The sequence below is a fragment of the Rhinatrema bivittatum genome, chromosome 3, assembly GCF_901001135.1.
Source record: "Rhinatrema bivittatum chromosome 3, aRhiBiv1.1, whole genome shotgun sequence".
NCBI classification, from domain to species: Eukaryota; Metazoa; Chordata; class Amphibia; order Gymnophiona; family Rhinatrematidae; genus Rhinatrema; species Rhinatrema bivittatum.
Genome location: NC_042617.1, coordinates 40,969,290 through 40,985,252, shown reverse-complemented (window position 1 = coordinate 40,985,252; position 15,963 = coordinate 40,969,290). Strand labels below are relative to the sequence as shown.

General features: G+C 44.8%; 1 protein-coding gene across 1 annotated transcript; it reads right to left on the bottom strand.

The window, feature by feature from the left end:
* Nucleotides 1–3,736: 3,736 nt before the first annotated feature.
* On the bottom strand, nucleotides 3,737–14,233 carry SLC30A10 (solute carrier family 30 member 10). The gene is made up of 4 exons (XM_029593180.1): nucleotides 13,508–14,233; nucleotides 12,829–12,909; nucleotides 10,167–10,403; nucleotides 3,737–7,858 (listed from the first exon to the last, which is right to left on the bottom strand). Exons 1-4 carry the CDS (start codon nucleotides 14,040–14,042, stop codon nucleotides 7,371–7,373), a joined length of 1,341 nt encoding a protein of 446 aa, XP_029449040.1. The 5' UTR covers nucleotides 14,043–14,233; the 3' UTR covers nucleotides 3,737–7,370.
* Nucleotides 14,234–15,963: the final 1,730 nt, after the last annotated feature.

Genomic DNA, 15,963 nt, shown 5'->3' with positions numbered 1-15,963 from the left:
AGTAATTCTGACACCGAGAGACAAAGAAGATTGCCACAAAAAAAAGTGTTTCCTTTTACCCTATCCTGCTCCATCAAGTGGAAGCTGGAACAGGCACAGCTGAAGGAACCTGAGCCTCAGGAACTTGGCACCTCCCTTATACACAACCTACATTGTTCTTACTGCCCACGGGCCAATGTACTAAAGTGTGTTTATTTGTTTGTTTATTTTTATATACCGTCTATCTGACAAACAATCAAGACGGTGTACATTGTAGTCATATAGTGTTAATCAAAAAATCAATCTAATAACCATTTTAAAATGTAACATGTTATTGTAACATGGGTATCATGGTTGAGTGTTATTTAAATCATAGGCCTTTTGGAACAGTATTGTTTTTCTTGAATATTTTTATGTCTTCCTGTATTCTAAGTTCGGTAGGCAAGGCATTCCATAACTTCGCCCCCGCTATGGAAATTGCACGTTCTCTTACTTCTGAAAGATAGGCAGATTTAATAGATGAAATTACAAGTAGACCTTTATTCGCGGATCGAAGATTTCTTTGTGGTGTATGTAAACGTAATGAAGCATTTAGCCATTCAGTATGTTCGCAATTCTCGGATTTAAATAATATACATAATATTTTATATTCAATCCTTTGTTTAATCGTAAGCCAATGGAGGTCTGTCAATGTCGGAGTAATGTGTTTGTATTTTTTTCCTCCACAAAGCACTCTTGCAGCGGAGGTCTGAAGCAGTTGCAGTGGCCTAATATGGGCATTTGACAAACCTAGCATTACAGTAGTCTACTGTGGAAAAGAGTAAAGATTATAATACGGTTCTAAAATCATTAAAATCTAACAAAGGTTTCAGACGTCTTAAAATATCTGTCTCTAGTCTTCCGCTTTATATCATTGGTCAATTTAAATTCAGGGTCAATTAAAATCCCTAAATCGTGAACAATATCAGATGAATTTATCAGCATAAAATCAGTGTTAAAAAGAAAATGTTTACTGTATGTCGACTGACTACTTAGTAAAAGAAATTCAGTTTTTTTTTGAGTATTTAAAGTCAATTTCATATGTGCTAAGAATGTTTTAATAGAGTTTAAATAGATCTCAGTTTCCTTTATTGTATCTTCAATTGTGTTTTTTATTTTGATTAGAAGCTGGATATCATCCGCATATATATAGTAAATTATACCCAGTCCAGATAGCAGCCTGCATAGCGGGAGAAGGTAAATATTAAATAGAGTGGCTGATAGCGCCGATCCCTGTGGTATCCCTGATTCAATATTGATCTTACTAGAGACACTCTTATTTATCTGAACTTGATATATACGTTCACAGAGGAAAGAGTTAAACCATTCTAAAACCTTTCCACTGATTCCAATTTCAAGTAATCGTTTGGTTAAAATCTCAAAATCTACCGTATCAAATGCCGCTGTTCAGTCTAATAAAACAAGAATATAGGAATCACCATGGTCAAAACCCCTTAAAACTGTGTCGGAGAGCGCAGGAAGCAGGGATTCTGTGCTGTGGTTTTTCCTAAAACCAAATTGTGATGGAAAAAGTATGTTATTGAGTTCCAGGTATTCAGAAAGTTGTTTCTGAACTGTCTTTTCTAGTATTTTTGCAAGAAACGGGAGGTTCGAGATGGGTCTAAAGTTATTAAGATCTGTAATATCATTTTTATTATTTTTTAATTTAGGTTTTATAATTGCACATTTTAGTGGTGATGGAGCAACCCCCTCAGATAAAGAGATGTTAATAATTTCCATTATTTTTTGTGCAATAAGATCGGGACAAAGTTTAAAATATTTTAAAGGTATTGGGTCCCAGGGGTGGGATGCAGGTTTTAATTTTTTTTTCTTAGTATGGCTTTGATTTCTAAGCTACACGCTGATTCAAAAGCAGTCCATGATTTATCATTATCAACTGGTAGAGTCATTTTCTGTGTCGCTTTTATTGACCAATGATGGTGCAATGTTTTCAATTTTATCCTTTAAAGAAAATCGCAAGCTCTTCACATTTTGATTGGGCATCTTCATCATTGAATTTTAGGCAATTAACAGGAGGTTTGATTACATTTTGAACAATATCAAATAGGATTTTGGAATTGTATTTGTCATGAATTTTATTTGTGAAGTAGGTTCGTTTTGCAGTATTTATTGCAGATCTGTACTTCGTAAGCATAATTCGATAGGAAGTTAGTGTGTCATTATTTTTAGTTTTTCTTTAACATCGGCCGGCCGTTAAGGGTGAATTTGCTTGTGTTAATGACACGCAAATGAGATTTTCTTCACCTTAATGCTGATGTTATCACAAAAAAAATGTAAAACTGCATCTCCGCGAGACGTAGTTACATTTGTTTGCATTAATGGGTCTATGTTCATTTTTGCATGTTTTTAATCACACTAATAGGCAATGAACTGCTTTGCATAATTTTGCATCTCTTACATAGGTTTTGGCATTAAAATTCTTTCAAGTTATTTAACAAATGTTGAAAGGGCTGTGCGCACCCTAGACTACATGCACTGTGTTTTTAATGCATATTACTGCTTGAAAAAGCTCTAGTGAATTTTAGTACACTGACCTCTAAGGGCTGGATTTACTAATGCCGCAAGGCACAGTGAATTTCGCGCCAAATAACTACACCATAAAAGGTATAGTTATTCGGCGCCAAACTGGCAGCGAAAACTAAGGGTACCTTTCGCTGCCGGCGAAGACTTTGCGGTGTCAGCCCCGGTGCCGCCCCGACGCCGCCCCCATCTTGGTATCGCGTGCGATCCGCTTGGTAAATGAGCCCCTAAGTGTGTTATAAGTTAATGGGGCTGATTTACTAAGGCTTTTCTCCCATTCTGTGTCTATGGGAAAAATGCTTAGTAAATTAGGCCCAATGTTGGTTCTGGTGGCAAAGAGAGAGACACAGATACCAAATTTAAGAAATAAAACAAAATAAGAATTTTAATAAAGCCTGTTAAAATTAACAGATAAAAATAATACATACATTCCAGCAGGGAAAAAAAAAACATCATAGCAGTTTGCATACACCTAAAACCACTTTAGTGTAATACAAGCATTTCTTTTCTCAAACCTTCTATGAACTTCACTAGAGAAAATGTGCAAAACGTCCTAATATTTACATCTGTGCAAAGGATAACGGAAATGTTCCTGGAAATTACAAATAACCAGCTTTCCAGAGTACAAACTAAGAACCCCAGTGCGATTTGTCATTGTGAGGCTGTACGAATTCAGCCAGCCATCCAATCCTGAGTGAACAAAAACACCATCTGTGTACACATTTTATATTAAAAAAAAACCAAAACAACAGATTCCCAAGTGCAATGAAAACACAGCTTGTGTTACCCAAACTCGAAGACAGCAAGACGTACGTGGTAGCAGCCGCCTGGAGAAAGAAGCTGCCAAGCAGCAGTGCTAGAGAATTAAGGCACAGATTTCTGGGGTCGGCTTCTGGGGGTTTTTTATCTCCTCCAGGGCTGAGTGAGAGTTAGCGCGTTTGTAAATACACTGGGAGCAAGTCGCACATAACCTGTGCACCTGCAGACTAGGATGACACTTTTGGCGTGGGTACTTTGGAGGTCATTTTCAAAGGGAAACGACCTCGGTAGTTTGAAAAGCAGCCAGCCTAAAGAACATGCTCCAGAAGTCACTCATGCATGCTGCATCTGTCATTTGCCTGGTAAAATAGTGGGCAGACTTTTGAAAATCCCATATAGGTGCACTATTTTACTTCAACCCCCCCCCCCCCCCCCCCCCCCCGACCTAAATACTTCTCCAGGAGCTCCTATCTATAATCACAATTTTGTGATGCACGTGGATCCAACAATTTAAGTAGAGCCTTAATAATGAGTGAATTTGATTGATATCAAGAGACCTGTTTACTGTTTCCTCATCTCCATATCCCACAGGACATCCTGAAATACTCACTGGCTCAAACTATGCATCTCTTATTTGGATGACTTACTTCATAGTGTGCATGTGAAAGTGGTCACACCCCAAGGAGACAGGCAAGGGAAGTTCATTGTGGCTTTTGGATCAGACTCCACAATCAACATGACAGTGCAGCATCAACTTAAGAGCATAAAGGCTAGCTCCACCGCCAGAATGGCTAACAACGTCAAGCTATGAAATGAAAGCATTACAAACTGTAAAATGTGCAAATAAATTGAATGTTTCTGGTAATGGTAAAATCATTTTTTTTAAGTAACTGGCCCACCATGGACTGCCTCAATCGTCTCCTAAGCCAAGGTCTCAGGAGAGGTAGGTGGAGATGATAGGGAATGGGCATGAAGCATTAAGGCATGTGGTTGTATTACTTCTGATCGTGCAGGTCCTCGGGCATAGTCCCATCTCCCCACTTCCTGTGAGAAAGCAGTAAATGACAGGAAGAGATGGCTCCTAGTAAGGATCATCCTCACTAAGAGACAAATGGAAGATGCGGGCCGTGCGCCCATAGGTTACAGATAAAGTGCCATCTCGCCGACAGCTGTGAAATGGATTGTTTCAGACAGACTGCCTAAGAAATGGTAACCCTGCAAGCAAGCTGCCGGCAAGAGCTTTCAATAAAATCCCTTCACTGTGAAACCCGATAGCAATAAGAGTGCAAAAAGCCAAGAGGTCATCAGGCCAACAGGGACCAAGGACCATCTCTATCGATTTACCATCGTACGGGATGTGAGCGGCAGTGGCAGTGCTCGTTTTGGAAGACGGGCAACCTGCTGGCGAATTTGTAAAATGTCATTTGCTGTCATTGGCATTCCAGCCCTGGACGAATGATCAACAGGATCTGAAGGCGAATAGGAAAGCAAAGACAGAGGCTCTCTGGAAAGAAAAGTGAAGCTGTAGTATTGTATGTAGCCTCCCTAGAGCAGGCAATACAAACTGCAGAGGGGCTCCTGCCAGCCTCCGGGTTAAAAAACTTTCTGCTTGACAAACCTTGCTTTAACTGGTTGTGTAATTTAGTTCTCATTTTGGTGCAATTTCAGCAAAACTGGTTTCACACCAATGTGTTTTTGTCTTCTCCCCTAACTTTTAGTGAATTGTGTGCTCAGGAAAGATTCACATCACTGAAGAGTGACGTCCTCTTTTCCTCCTCAGAACAGATGCAGCCACCCTGCATGGCCCGGCTGCCAATGGGCCTCAGTCCCACTCTGAAAGCAGGAGGATATCAGTCTCCATGCCTGTACCACCATCTCTGGCCTCTCTGCAGAGACTGTTAATCTATGTTGTCAGTACCAGACTGAGATAGTCATTTTAGGAATGTGGACACCTTTTCCAGGGGAACTGAGATAGAGACCAGCAATTCATTTCACACAAGACACCACTTTAAGTCCCTCCTGACCTAAGCCAAATTCTGATCCACGACCTCGGGATGAAAAGGCCCCGTGAAAACTCCCTTAACCCACCCAGTCCCCTCAGCCCATTTTTAACTGCATTTCATGGTGGTCAATGGCTATTCCTTTTGCAATTTTAAGCAGATCTGAAAGAGGTTTCCCAACACTAGTGAGCAAGATGGGTAAATAAGTACAGTACTGTGCTGTGTAATGAAAAGTGCATTTTAATTCAAGTACCCTCTTCCTGGTGAGCTGCAGCCTTTTCTTCTTGGGTTGGATGCCTGGCACTAGCTGTGGACGGGATTCGTTCCAGGGCCACACAACGTTTGTGTAGGAAGGAACATGCAGAGATGAGAGTGGAGCTAAGGCAGGGGTGATGTACTCCCTTGAATGAATAAAAGTAAAATCTTGCCAACAGTAGGGAAGGTACAGTCCTACTACCAGCAAATAATTACTGGATCAGATTTAGTTTCTAAAGAATTACAGATTGCCCCTACTTGGATTTCTCTGACATTTGTTAAGAGGGCTTTTTCAAATTAACCTGATCTTAAGAGCAGCTTCAGAGCACATAACTTCACATTGGGTGGGGGGGGGGGGGGGGGGGGGTGGATGTATAGTGGAGGTGGTGGAGGCAGAAATAGCATGAGAACTTAGAAAGGGCTGGGATAAGCACAGAGGATCCTTAGTGGCAAAGACGTGAAAGAAAGCCGGGGGTCAGCTAGGATCTTTGGCACTGAGACAGGTCATTTGTGCCCCCCCCCCCCCCTACAGTCCTTTTCGGCTGTCGTATCCTATCCTATAATCTTCGTAAAGGATTATTGCAAAACAACATTTAAACATCGTAATAGTCCATTTAATGCCAGGAATCAGTGCATTAATGGGCCTCCTCTAGCCTGCAACCTCCCCAGTTGCTGTTTTTATTTCTGTGCATGGGGGCTATCCTGGCAGCTGAATTCCATTCATTGGGAGAATCAAGAAATCCCATCAGGCTTTCTCTCCTGTAATGCATTTAAAAAATAAATATATAAAAGCAACCTGAGGTTACAGAGTGCTTCCACTTTTTGGGCATGGCCTGCTTATTTGTTCAATAGGAGGGCTAACCGAATCATGCCAAAGAATTAAAATGACAATCTTTCCCACTCATTTGAATCAGTTTAACAAAATTATTAAAAGCACTAAAACGGCTTAATCATACAACACAAAGTGGAGAACAAAGACAAGCAGTGCCAACAGAGTCAGCTGAGGTAGCAGGAGCCCAGCTGTAGAGCCAGGCACTGCCTTAGATAGGCTTTGGGTTGCTTTTTATGCCACTTTACATAAAAAAATATTACCATCAAACTTCAATGACAAAAGAAAAAAAAAAAAAGTATCACACACTGTTACAGTCACACACAGGACTGGCGAGGTGCCAGAAGATCAGAGAATAAAGGGGGAAAAAAAGAAACCTTTGCTTCATTCATCTCCTAAAACAATGAGGCGGTCTAGGGCCTGTCAGATATGATAAACCTTCTTGGAAAGTTTCTTTCTACATTTCAAGATTCGTGGGTGACACGGAGGTTCCCTTCAGATGCACGGAACTCAGAAACCTCCGGCATCTTTCTGGGTCAGACACCTCTCAGAGGCATGATTAGCACCAGCTTGGTAGAGGGTTCAAGTCAGCACCAGTGCCACTGACCAAGCGTCGTGCAAGGCAGCGGCAGAGGCAGCGAGATGTGAATGCAGTTCATGGAACAGAGCCACCAAAAAGTGCTTACTCCCTGCACAGAAAGTCAGCCCAAAGAAGGTCCTCGATCACTTAGGAAACAGCGCTAACATTTAACTAGAAACAGAAACGTTTTCACATAACTGTCAAATGTCCACAGGGACAACGCAAGCCCCCATTAAGTCTTCAGGCTTTCAGTAATGGCTTTGGTTGGTGACTTCTGCCCAGCAGATTCTCTCGCAAGTCAGCAGCCATAGCTGATGGACCAGTCCTGGCTCTTTAACCGCACGGACTTTGGTGCTATTCTAGCATTTCAGACGGGCACTGAACAGTTTTAAAACCGCGTGCTTTTTGAGTTCACTCTGTCACCTGCTTTTTCCAAGGCTTTGTCGTTCCCCTCCTTCGTGTCCATCCCTCTGCCCCAGTGAGGTTCAACGGAGATTTCAAAGTCATCACAGCCGCTCAGCGTGTCCGTTTTGGACGCTATCTGTGTGGCGTTGCCGTTCATCTCCACCTGGTTGTTGGCCTGTGCCAGCACGGCGAGCTGCTGACTGCAGCAGAGTTTGGGGTCGCACTTCTTGGAGATGCAGGGTGAGTTGCACGCCAAGGAGATGTCCCGCAGGTCGGTGAATTCTGGCTGGATGGTGACCGAGTGGATGCCGGCGCCGTGGAGCACTTGCCGCATTTTGTGGGTGGCGAGGCTGTAATCGCTGGGGTCCTGGCATTTGACGTGCAGGGTGGCGATGTTCTTGCCGCCGGCGAGTTCCCAGACGTGGACCTCATGGATGCTACCAACTCCTGGCACTTTAGCAAGCTTCCCACCTAGAAACACACACACAAAAAAAAAACAGTTTGATGAGTGATGAAGGTACTTCCAAAAGTTCTTTGTTTCTACCTCAAGATTTTTTCCAGATGGGTAGGGTTAGGGGTGCTATAGCCAGGATAGCTTTGCTCTCAGCTAACACAAACTCTTGAATTTTCATGGGAGCCACAAATGGAAGATATGGGAATAGCAGAACCATTGCCACAGGGGGCTTGTCATGCAGTGGCTTCCAAACCAAATCACGGCACGCAATACAAAGCAGTGTTCTGCTGCTTTGTTCTTTATATTTAAAAAAAAAAAGAAAAAGAAATGTAACCTTTAACAAAAATATATATGTATTTCTTGGGGAAGAAGGGTCATATCAGAACATTATAGATTTATTATAGAACTGAAGACTTGCAAAGAGATTAGCATAAAATAGATTTACCTAGCCAGAATATTAAAAATCCCTTAAAAAAAAAATGATATGAGAGTTTTACTTTACGGCCAGCAATATGACCTATCTTATGCAGCTTTGCACTAAGTTAAGGAAATGAGATAGGCGAACACAATATACCACAAAATATAGCAATAAGGTCCAATGATTTTTCAGACTATATAGTAATAGTTCTTAGGCTGGTTTTGTGGCAGACCTACAAAGTTTATTAATATTTTAATATCCACATTTATGATGTATTCCACTGGGATTTCTTTTACATTTTGATTACATATACATTCAAACCATCGATTTCAAAATGTTAAAAAAAACCAAAAAAACCATGTGAACCAAAAAGTAAAATAAAAAGGGTTCGGGGACTTTGCTTTGCTGTGCACTCCAGGGGTGCGCATATTAAAATAAAATTTGTTTCGTTAGGGGTTGGTTGTTTGTCTTTTGTTTGTCATTTCTAGTGCATGCTGAACGGATTTAGTACAGGTTAACCCATTGTAGTACATGCTGACACAATTTAGCCTGCACTAACGATGACAAAAACAAAACAGTTGTCTGTGACATTTTGTGACACAGAACAAAATATTGCTTGTGTTTCCCTGTGTTTTCAGACAAGCACACCCCTCTCATGTAGGTAGTCTAGGTTTCATCGCCAGTTCATTTCTGGCCAAAATGGAACTTCAAAGGAGAGGAGGGTGGATAGAAGGGTCACAACCACAACCCGCCTGTGTTTTGTTCCCTCGGTCCAAAAGGGAGGAAAGCTGGAAGACAATTCAGAAAGCCACAAAAACGTAGGTGGTCAGTCTCTGCCTCTAACCATCAGAGCCATTTCCGGAGGGAAGGGCACCAGCTCCCCACAATGGAGGGCAAGCTAGCTCGGGGGTCCTGGGGGGACACGCCTGGCCAGTCCGCTCTTCAGGATATCCACAATCAATAGGCAGGAGAAAGGCTGGCACACAATGGAGGGAGCGCATGCAAATCTATCTCATGCATATTCATTGTGGAAAACCCTGAAAACCTGATTGGCTAGCGCAGGGCCATGAAACCCTGAGCTTAGGTGCTAGGCTACGGGGCTGAGGATGAACCTCGGTATAAGAGTTAAAAGGGAAAAAGGTGCAAGTTCTTGCAGAAATGAATTAAAAGGCAAAAGAAATCAGCCACCGGTTATCTCAAGTACTAGATTAAAGTTGTGAGGGTGCCTGGGCTAGTCCACTTGGGCCCGATTCGGGAAGGCTGGTCTCCCATGCTACGTGTACAGGAAATGACCTTGATGAATCAGGCCCTGGAAAAAAAAAATGTCTTTATTTTTAGATACTAGATTGTTACTTTTCTGGGCTGGGGACCTGTCCCTCTCAGTACCTTTCCGTCTTATGTTTTCCTCGCACAAATCGGGGCAGTATATCTTGCACACATTGTTACTCTGACCTTGCTGTACAAAGCATTTTCCCTACGAGTACAAATGAGACAAACCCCCTTAGGCCTTCATCTTTCCTTTTGCACACTACTTGTGCTGATCTGTAAGCAGTAATACAATTTTTCCACTCCACATTTCTTCCACCTAGAAACGAAGCAATATAGCAGCTTCAGACCTGCCAGCTTCAACTGTGTTGCAGTAGCACCTTCTCTAATAAAAAAAAACGCAGGCTTTCAATAATCCGGAGAGGTTTTCACCAGGTTGCTTAGGTACAAACATCTGACACCCCCCCCCCCCCCCCCCTCATCTTCCCATCCCCGGGGAAGGAAGAGTTGTTATGCACAGGGCATCCACACACATCATTCCCAGAAATAAACCCACACAGGTGATGATGCACAGCAAAGCATGAAAAGAACATGATTAAGAGCCTGGGGGGAAGAAAAAAAAAAGCAAATAGTTATCCTACCAAGCTCTTCCACGTCAACTCCGATGGGGACCATCTGCAGCAAAATGCTGGCGGTTTCTTTGATGAGTGGAATGGCCGAGGACAGAACAATGATGACCATGATCACGGTCAGGCTCGGATCGATGTAGCACTGCCAGTTGCACGGGGCATCCTGCAAGGGGTTCACGTAGAAGATGGTGGCAGTGATCACCACCACCACGGATCCCAAAGCATCTCCCATTACATGCAGAAGAACACCTGCAAAAAAAAAAACAATAGAAAACAGTCAGTTTGCTGAGTCTTTTTTTTTTTTTCCACTCCTGCAAGAGCATTTTTTTGCTCCAGGTCAAAGTCTGCCCGCTACCTGACACCCAGATTGACATGGCTGCGGGTCAGAAGTAAGAAATCTGAAAACTGCGATAATGGCCTGTATTTATAGTTGACCTTTCATCCCAGCAGGATCCCCACGTTCTTTGCACTTTGGTGCATCATAAATATGCAAGCAGACACCACAGCGCAGTTCAGTGCTCTAACCCTGCGGATCCTCAGACATTTTTTCCATCTAGGACCCCTTTGGTAGCTAACTAAAGTGCCAGGATCCCTTTCAGTAGTGGCAGAATTCTTCCTCAAACCAAGGAACCTCACAGCCTGCTTGAGTGGTCACGTGGGGGAGGGTACGCGTCACTCTAGCAAGGGTGATTCCTTGCTGTTGTACAGTTTCAGCAGAGCACAAATGACCACAGGAGATGAGGATCCGCTGGATTCAGTAAGCACCCTAGTTCATAAAATGTATGCAGGCCCAGATGTAGGGACAGGCAACACAGGCAATTGCCTAGGGGGCCAAATTTTGAAGGCGCCAAATACCCAGGCCACAGAGGGGTGCAACCGTGCCAAGGAGGAGCCTGCTCTAGCAGCCCACTTCAGAGGGGCTCTGCCATGGCACTCTGGGACTCTGGAGGGGAGTGGAGGTCGAGCGACTTCACCCACTATGTGATCTCCAGGGTATCCACCCGCCCTCCGCCCTCCAATCCTGCCAATGGGTGCCCAAATCCTAAATCCGGCCGAGTGTACAGTAACATGGAGGAAAGTCACGTCGCCCTCCATTACCTCAGATTGCCTCCTTAGATTCTGAGCCCTCTGGGGATAGGGAAATATCTACAGTCCCTGGATGGAATCCACTTTCAGGGGTTGAAAAGTGCAATGTAAATCAAATAAAAAAAATAAAGGAAAACCTGTGGCTTTTAGTGATAGGTTCTGAAGAACTTGCAACTGTACTGCAGACTGGGGGACTGGGATGGGCTCTGATTAGTCGTGGAACAGGGGATGTCCACAGCTCAGAGTCCTAAATGCTCTGATACCTGCATTTGCAAGTCAATACGATGTTCTGTTTGGAGCAGCTCAATCTCCTGAGCTCACCGTATAATCAGCTGCTACTAGCCATCCTGCTCCTCCCAGGGAAATTTTACTTTGGCGCTGCTTAGCTTCTCTAACTATTTTCTGAATGCATCAGTTCCACAATGTTTGTGGCATTCGGTCAATGAACAACAAGCTCTGCAAGGATGAACCAACTTTTATCAGCTATAAGCCGGACAAATGGAAAGAAGGAGCCAGAAAAGCAATTTACAAAATGCATATAAACCCATACATTGCATGAACTGAAAATGTTTGGGGTCTGGCAAGGCATGCGATTAGGCAATTTCTACAAGCACACGGGGACACTGGGAAGCGAGAGGGGAAGCCCCACAGCACCTGACTAAAGAAACATCTCTAAAATCAAAATTTGCCAAACTGATCGCCTGTTCCTTCAGCTCTCTGCAAACAGGTAGACCCGCAGGCCCATTAGCGTTCATCTCATGGACTTTGCTTTACTGCCCTATCCTGATTTAATTTAAAACTTGAATTCTGAAAATAACCTCACCAAGTACCAACAACACTCAACCTAGATCCCTTTCATTTGCTGTCAGGAAACAGGTTTTCACAGCGCAGTCAGGTTCTGGTTTGTTTTTTTTTCTTTGCCCCATGGACCTATTTGATAAATATCAGTTTCCCTAGAAAGATATTTCCGTGCAGTTCCCATGAGCTAGCTAATCATCCTTCGCTAGGATCTGCGTCATAAAACGTGCATCCATTCCTAAAAAGAAATTAATCTCGGTAAATAGGAATGGAAATGACACGTCAACACCCCCCGGGGGAGTAATTGTTAGGAGGGCTCGACTTCCTTGGGAGGGAGGAGGGAGCTGTTTATGAACGCTCTTAGAAACATAGAATCACAATGGCAGAAAAAGACCGTATGGCCCATCCAGTCTGACAAACCATCCAATTAATTTAGCATTAGAACTCTCATCATTTCCTTGGAGATGCCCTGTATTTATCCCTTGCTTTCGTGAATTCAGATACTGTTTTTTGTCGCCACCATTTCCACTGGGAGGCTGTTCCACGCATCCACCACCCTCTCTGGAAAGAAATATTTCCTAAGATTACTTCTGAGTCTACCCCTTTTCAACCTCCATCTCATGACCCCTCTCTTTTCTTACTGCTTCTGGCACTGTGTCGGAGGCAAGGTGTGAACCCTGATGAAGGGCGATTGACAGCTGAATAGAAAGGGGAGAGCAAAGCGGTTTTTATCCCCAGGCCAGTGCCTTAGCGCCAACATCTGGGCTGCAGCAGGCCCACTGCACTGTACCTCTGATGTTCAGGCCTGAGGCTTTCTTCTCCTCCGGTTTTCCTTCCTCGTCGGACTCATCCTGTACGCTCACAGTGTCACCTGTAGCCAAAGAAGAAACCCTGTGTTGTGTATAAATTCTACAAACAAAAAAAACCAATGTTCTCAAAACCAGCCTTTAAAAAAAAAAAGTACACAGGTCATTCTCTAATGAACTCTTTAATGGGGGAAAACCCCCGCCAGACAGTGACAGGCACACAGAAGCAGACAGGCACTCCCCCTAACACCCACACACCTTACTGAAACAACTGAACTTTGAGCATTTTACCATCAGTATCATAAAAAAATAAATCCAGGGAGAGCTCTACAGGTCTCAATCGTCATAGCCTGGCAGAGAGGGGCATTAGCAGGAAAAAGGAGAGCCCGGAACATGGTCTGAGAAATTCCAGAGTCTCTTATTTGGCCTGTACCAGATCGTAAGCTCTACAGAGCAGGGACTGCTGCCTCGATCTAGTGGCAGTACCTAAGTGATTGGCAGTAGTAACAGAACAAGGAAGACTCCCTCTAGCTGTGCCAGCAGCAGCAGCAGCAGAATAGGAGCGGCTGGGCTTCTCCATTAGGAAAGAATCGTAGCCCTGCCACAGTGCATAAAACGGGAGAAATCAGAGGGGCGGGGCATTGGCATGGGACAGAGTAGCACCTGCTTCGTCGGGGTCCAGCGAGCCCAGCGCCTCGGCTCCCGGCGGCGCCCCCTGCAGGCTGGAGCCGGAGCCCGCCAGCTGCCTCTGGCGTTGCCGCTCGCCCCGGCTCGGGCGGCAGCGGCTGTAGTCCTGGAAGACGAGCAGCCCCACCACGTTGACGGCCAGCCCCAGGGCGCCCACGACGAGCACCAGCTGCACGCGGTCGATAGGCTGGGGCCCGGCGAGCCGCTGCAGGGCCTCCACGAGGATGGTGAAGTAGAGGGCGACCAGGAAGACGGCGTTGCTCAGCGCCCCCACCACCTCGGCCCGCGAGTAGCCGAAGGTGGCCCGGGGGCCCCGGCGCGTCAGGCGGGAGACGCGGGCCGCCGTCAGCCCCACGCACAGCGAGATCAGGTCCGACAGCATGCTGAAGGAGTCCGACACCAGCGCGATCGAGTTGCCCAGGTAGCCCGACACCAGCTCGGCCACGAAGAAGCCGGCGGTGAGCACCAGCATGAAGATCAGGCGGCAGGTCTTGCCCGTGTACCTGCCCATGGCCGCTGCCCGGCCCCTGCCTCCAGGATTATGGCTGGATACCGTGCCCCCCCCCCTCTCCCTATTGCGCAGCGCTGCTCTGCCCGATGCCCGAGTTGTGCCCGATGAGCGGCTGCTGCTCCCTGCCTCTGCCTTTTAACAGCCTGGCATCATCGCCTGCCTGGCTGCTGGCCTCAGCATTTCAGCTACAGCCCAGCCCAGCCCGGCCCCGCCCCCTTCCCTCAGGAAGCCAAGAGAAAGTGAAGGCGGCTCTGCGCTCGTCCCTAAGAGATAAGGGCTCCGCCTGACTCAATCTTTCTGCCAGCCAGGGCAATTCGCTCAGTCATGCTCTCGGGCCCCGGGGGGGATGGGGGGTACATGTGCAAAGGAAATGTTAGGTTGGGTTACAGGGCAGCCCTGAATGGAGGAGCACGTTTTGGTGGGGTTATATGGTGGAGGTAACTACTCGCTGGTTGCGGGGGAGGTTTTGAGATCTCGAAAATCCCAGAAGAATGTCGCAAAGTGTCCTATAAGAAGGTACATATAGATAATTCTTATCTTGGTTACAAAAAGTGATGCTATGTTGGAAATAATCCAGTTTTCTCTAGGACCAGTGTTGCTACTTGCATTCTGCCCTGGCCTGAGCCAAAACTAGTGCTCTAACTCAGAGTAGCCTAACACGCTTGCTCTTCTGAGGTATAGGAAAAGAAATGAAGTATCCTCAGATTTCTGAAATTTAAAAACAAACAAACCCCAAAACGCTGTGAGGTTGTATCACCTTAGCATCTTTTAGCTGATTGTAGCGCATTGGCTGCTTTTAAACAGGAGTGATTTTTCTTGCATATTGAGCAATTCACACCAGTATTAAGGTGACTTTTTCAGTTTTTAGGTGGTAAATCAGTATTTGAGATCATTAATACAGTTTTTCCACTATAAAAGTAGAGATTACATTTAGAACTCTACTAAGCTTCTGCCCCTCACTTCCTAGAAACAGACTGGAAGCTATTGCATTATTTTTGTAAATGAATATAAGCCTACAACAGAGGAAGAAGAGACCAATGTCACTGTAAGAGCAGGGCTAAATCATAGCAGCCCACACTCAGGGCATAGTAACCCAGAGGGTGTCTAGGAAACAGGTAACAAGGTCGAGTGGTAGAGCAGAAAAGAAATTCCTAGTAAGAGGTTCATGTTTTTCAGAGACATAAAATCCTTCAAAAAAGAACTCAAAACATGGATATTCAGACACTTTCACTGATGATGTTGGCTAAACATACATCAAACATACACACCAGAGACTCACTGACTTTACCCTGTTTTTCATGGAACTTATGCATCAGCACTCGTTTATACCCCGATTAGACAATATTTATACATAGTCAGAATTGTTTCCCTCAAATCTTTCTACGATGTCTCCGTTATGTCTACTTAACATGATACCCGTTTTATTGTTCGTTCTCTGTATCAAGTTCTTTACCTGTATCAAGTTGTTATACTGTAAACCGGAGAGAAGGCAGATTGCTATTCTTCGGTATATAAAAGACTTTAAATAAATAAATAAAGAGGAGCACCCCACACACTTGTATCTGCTTCCCCCCCACATTCATTTCTGCAAAGCAAGGGCCGAGCGGACACAGGCCCACTGCCCAGCACTTGTGCCAGGGAGAGCATCCTCAATCCTGGTTAGGAAATGCTGAAGGCAAAGTGACTTCTTGCCATGCAGCACTGACCCTGCAGGAGAGAGTGCAGATGTGCAAGAAATAGTAAGCAACATCCAAGTAGGCTCGACTTGGCTCAACCACACCCTATTACTGCAGATAAAGAGGAAAGGAGGTTGAAGAAAGGGTCAGGCCAGGGTAAGGCAATGTCACACCGAACACAAACTTAGTTTTGCAAGGATTTTCTCCGCTTCTGTGACGAGAACAATCAACCTGTAACTTCTTGA

Excerpts from the sequence above, each read along its gene's own strand:
- SLC30A10 (XM_029593180.1), bottom strand. The coding sequence starts at position 14,042 with ATGGGCAGGTACACGGGCAAGACCTGCCGCCTGATCTTCATGCTGGTG. Across the intron at positions 10,404-12,828 it reads CTCAGGCCTGAACATCAGAG|GTGTTCTTCTGCATGTAATG; the intron begins GTACAGTGCAGT and ends TTTTTTTTGCAG. Across the intron at positions 7,859-10,166 it reads AGTTGACGTGGAAGAGCTTG|GTGGGAAGCTTGCTAAAGTG; the intron begins GTAGGATAACTA and ends GTGTGTTTCTAG.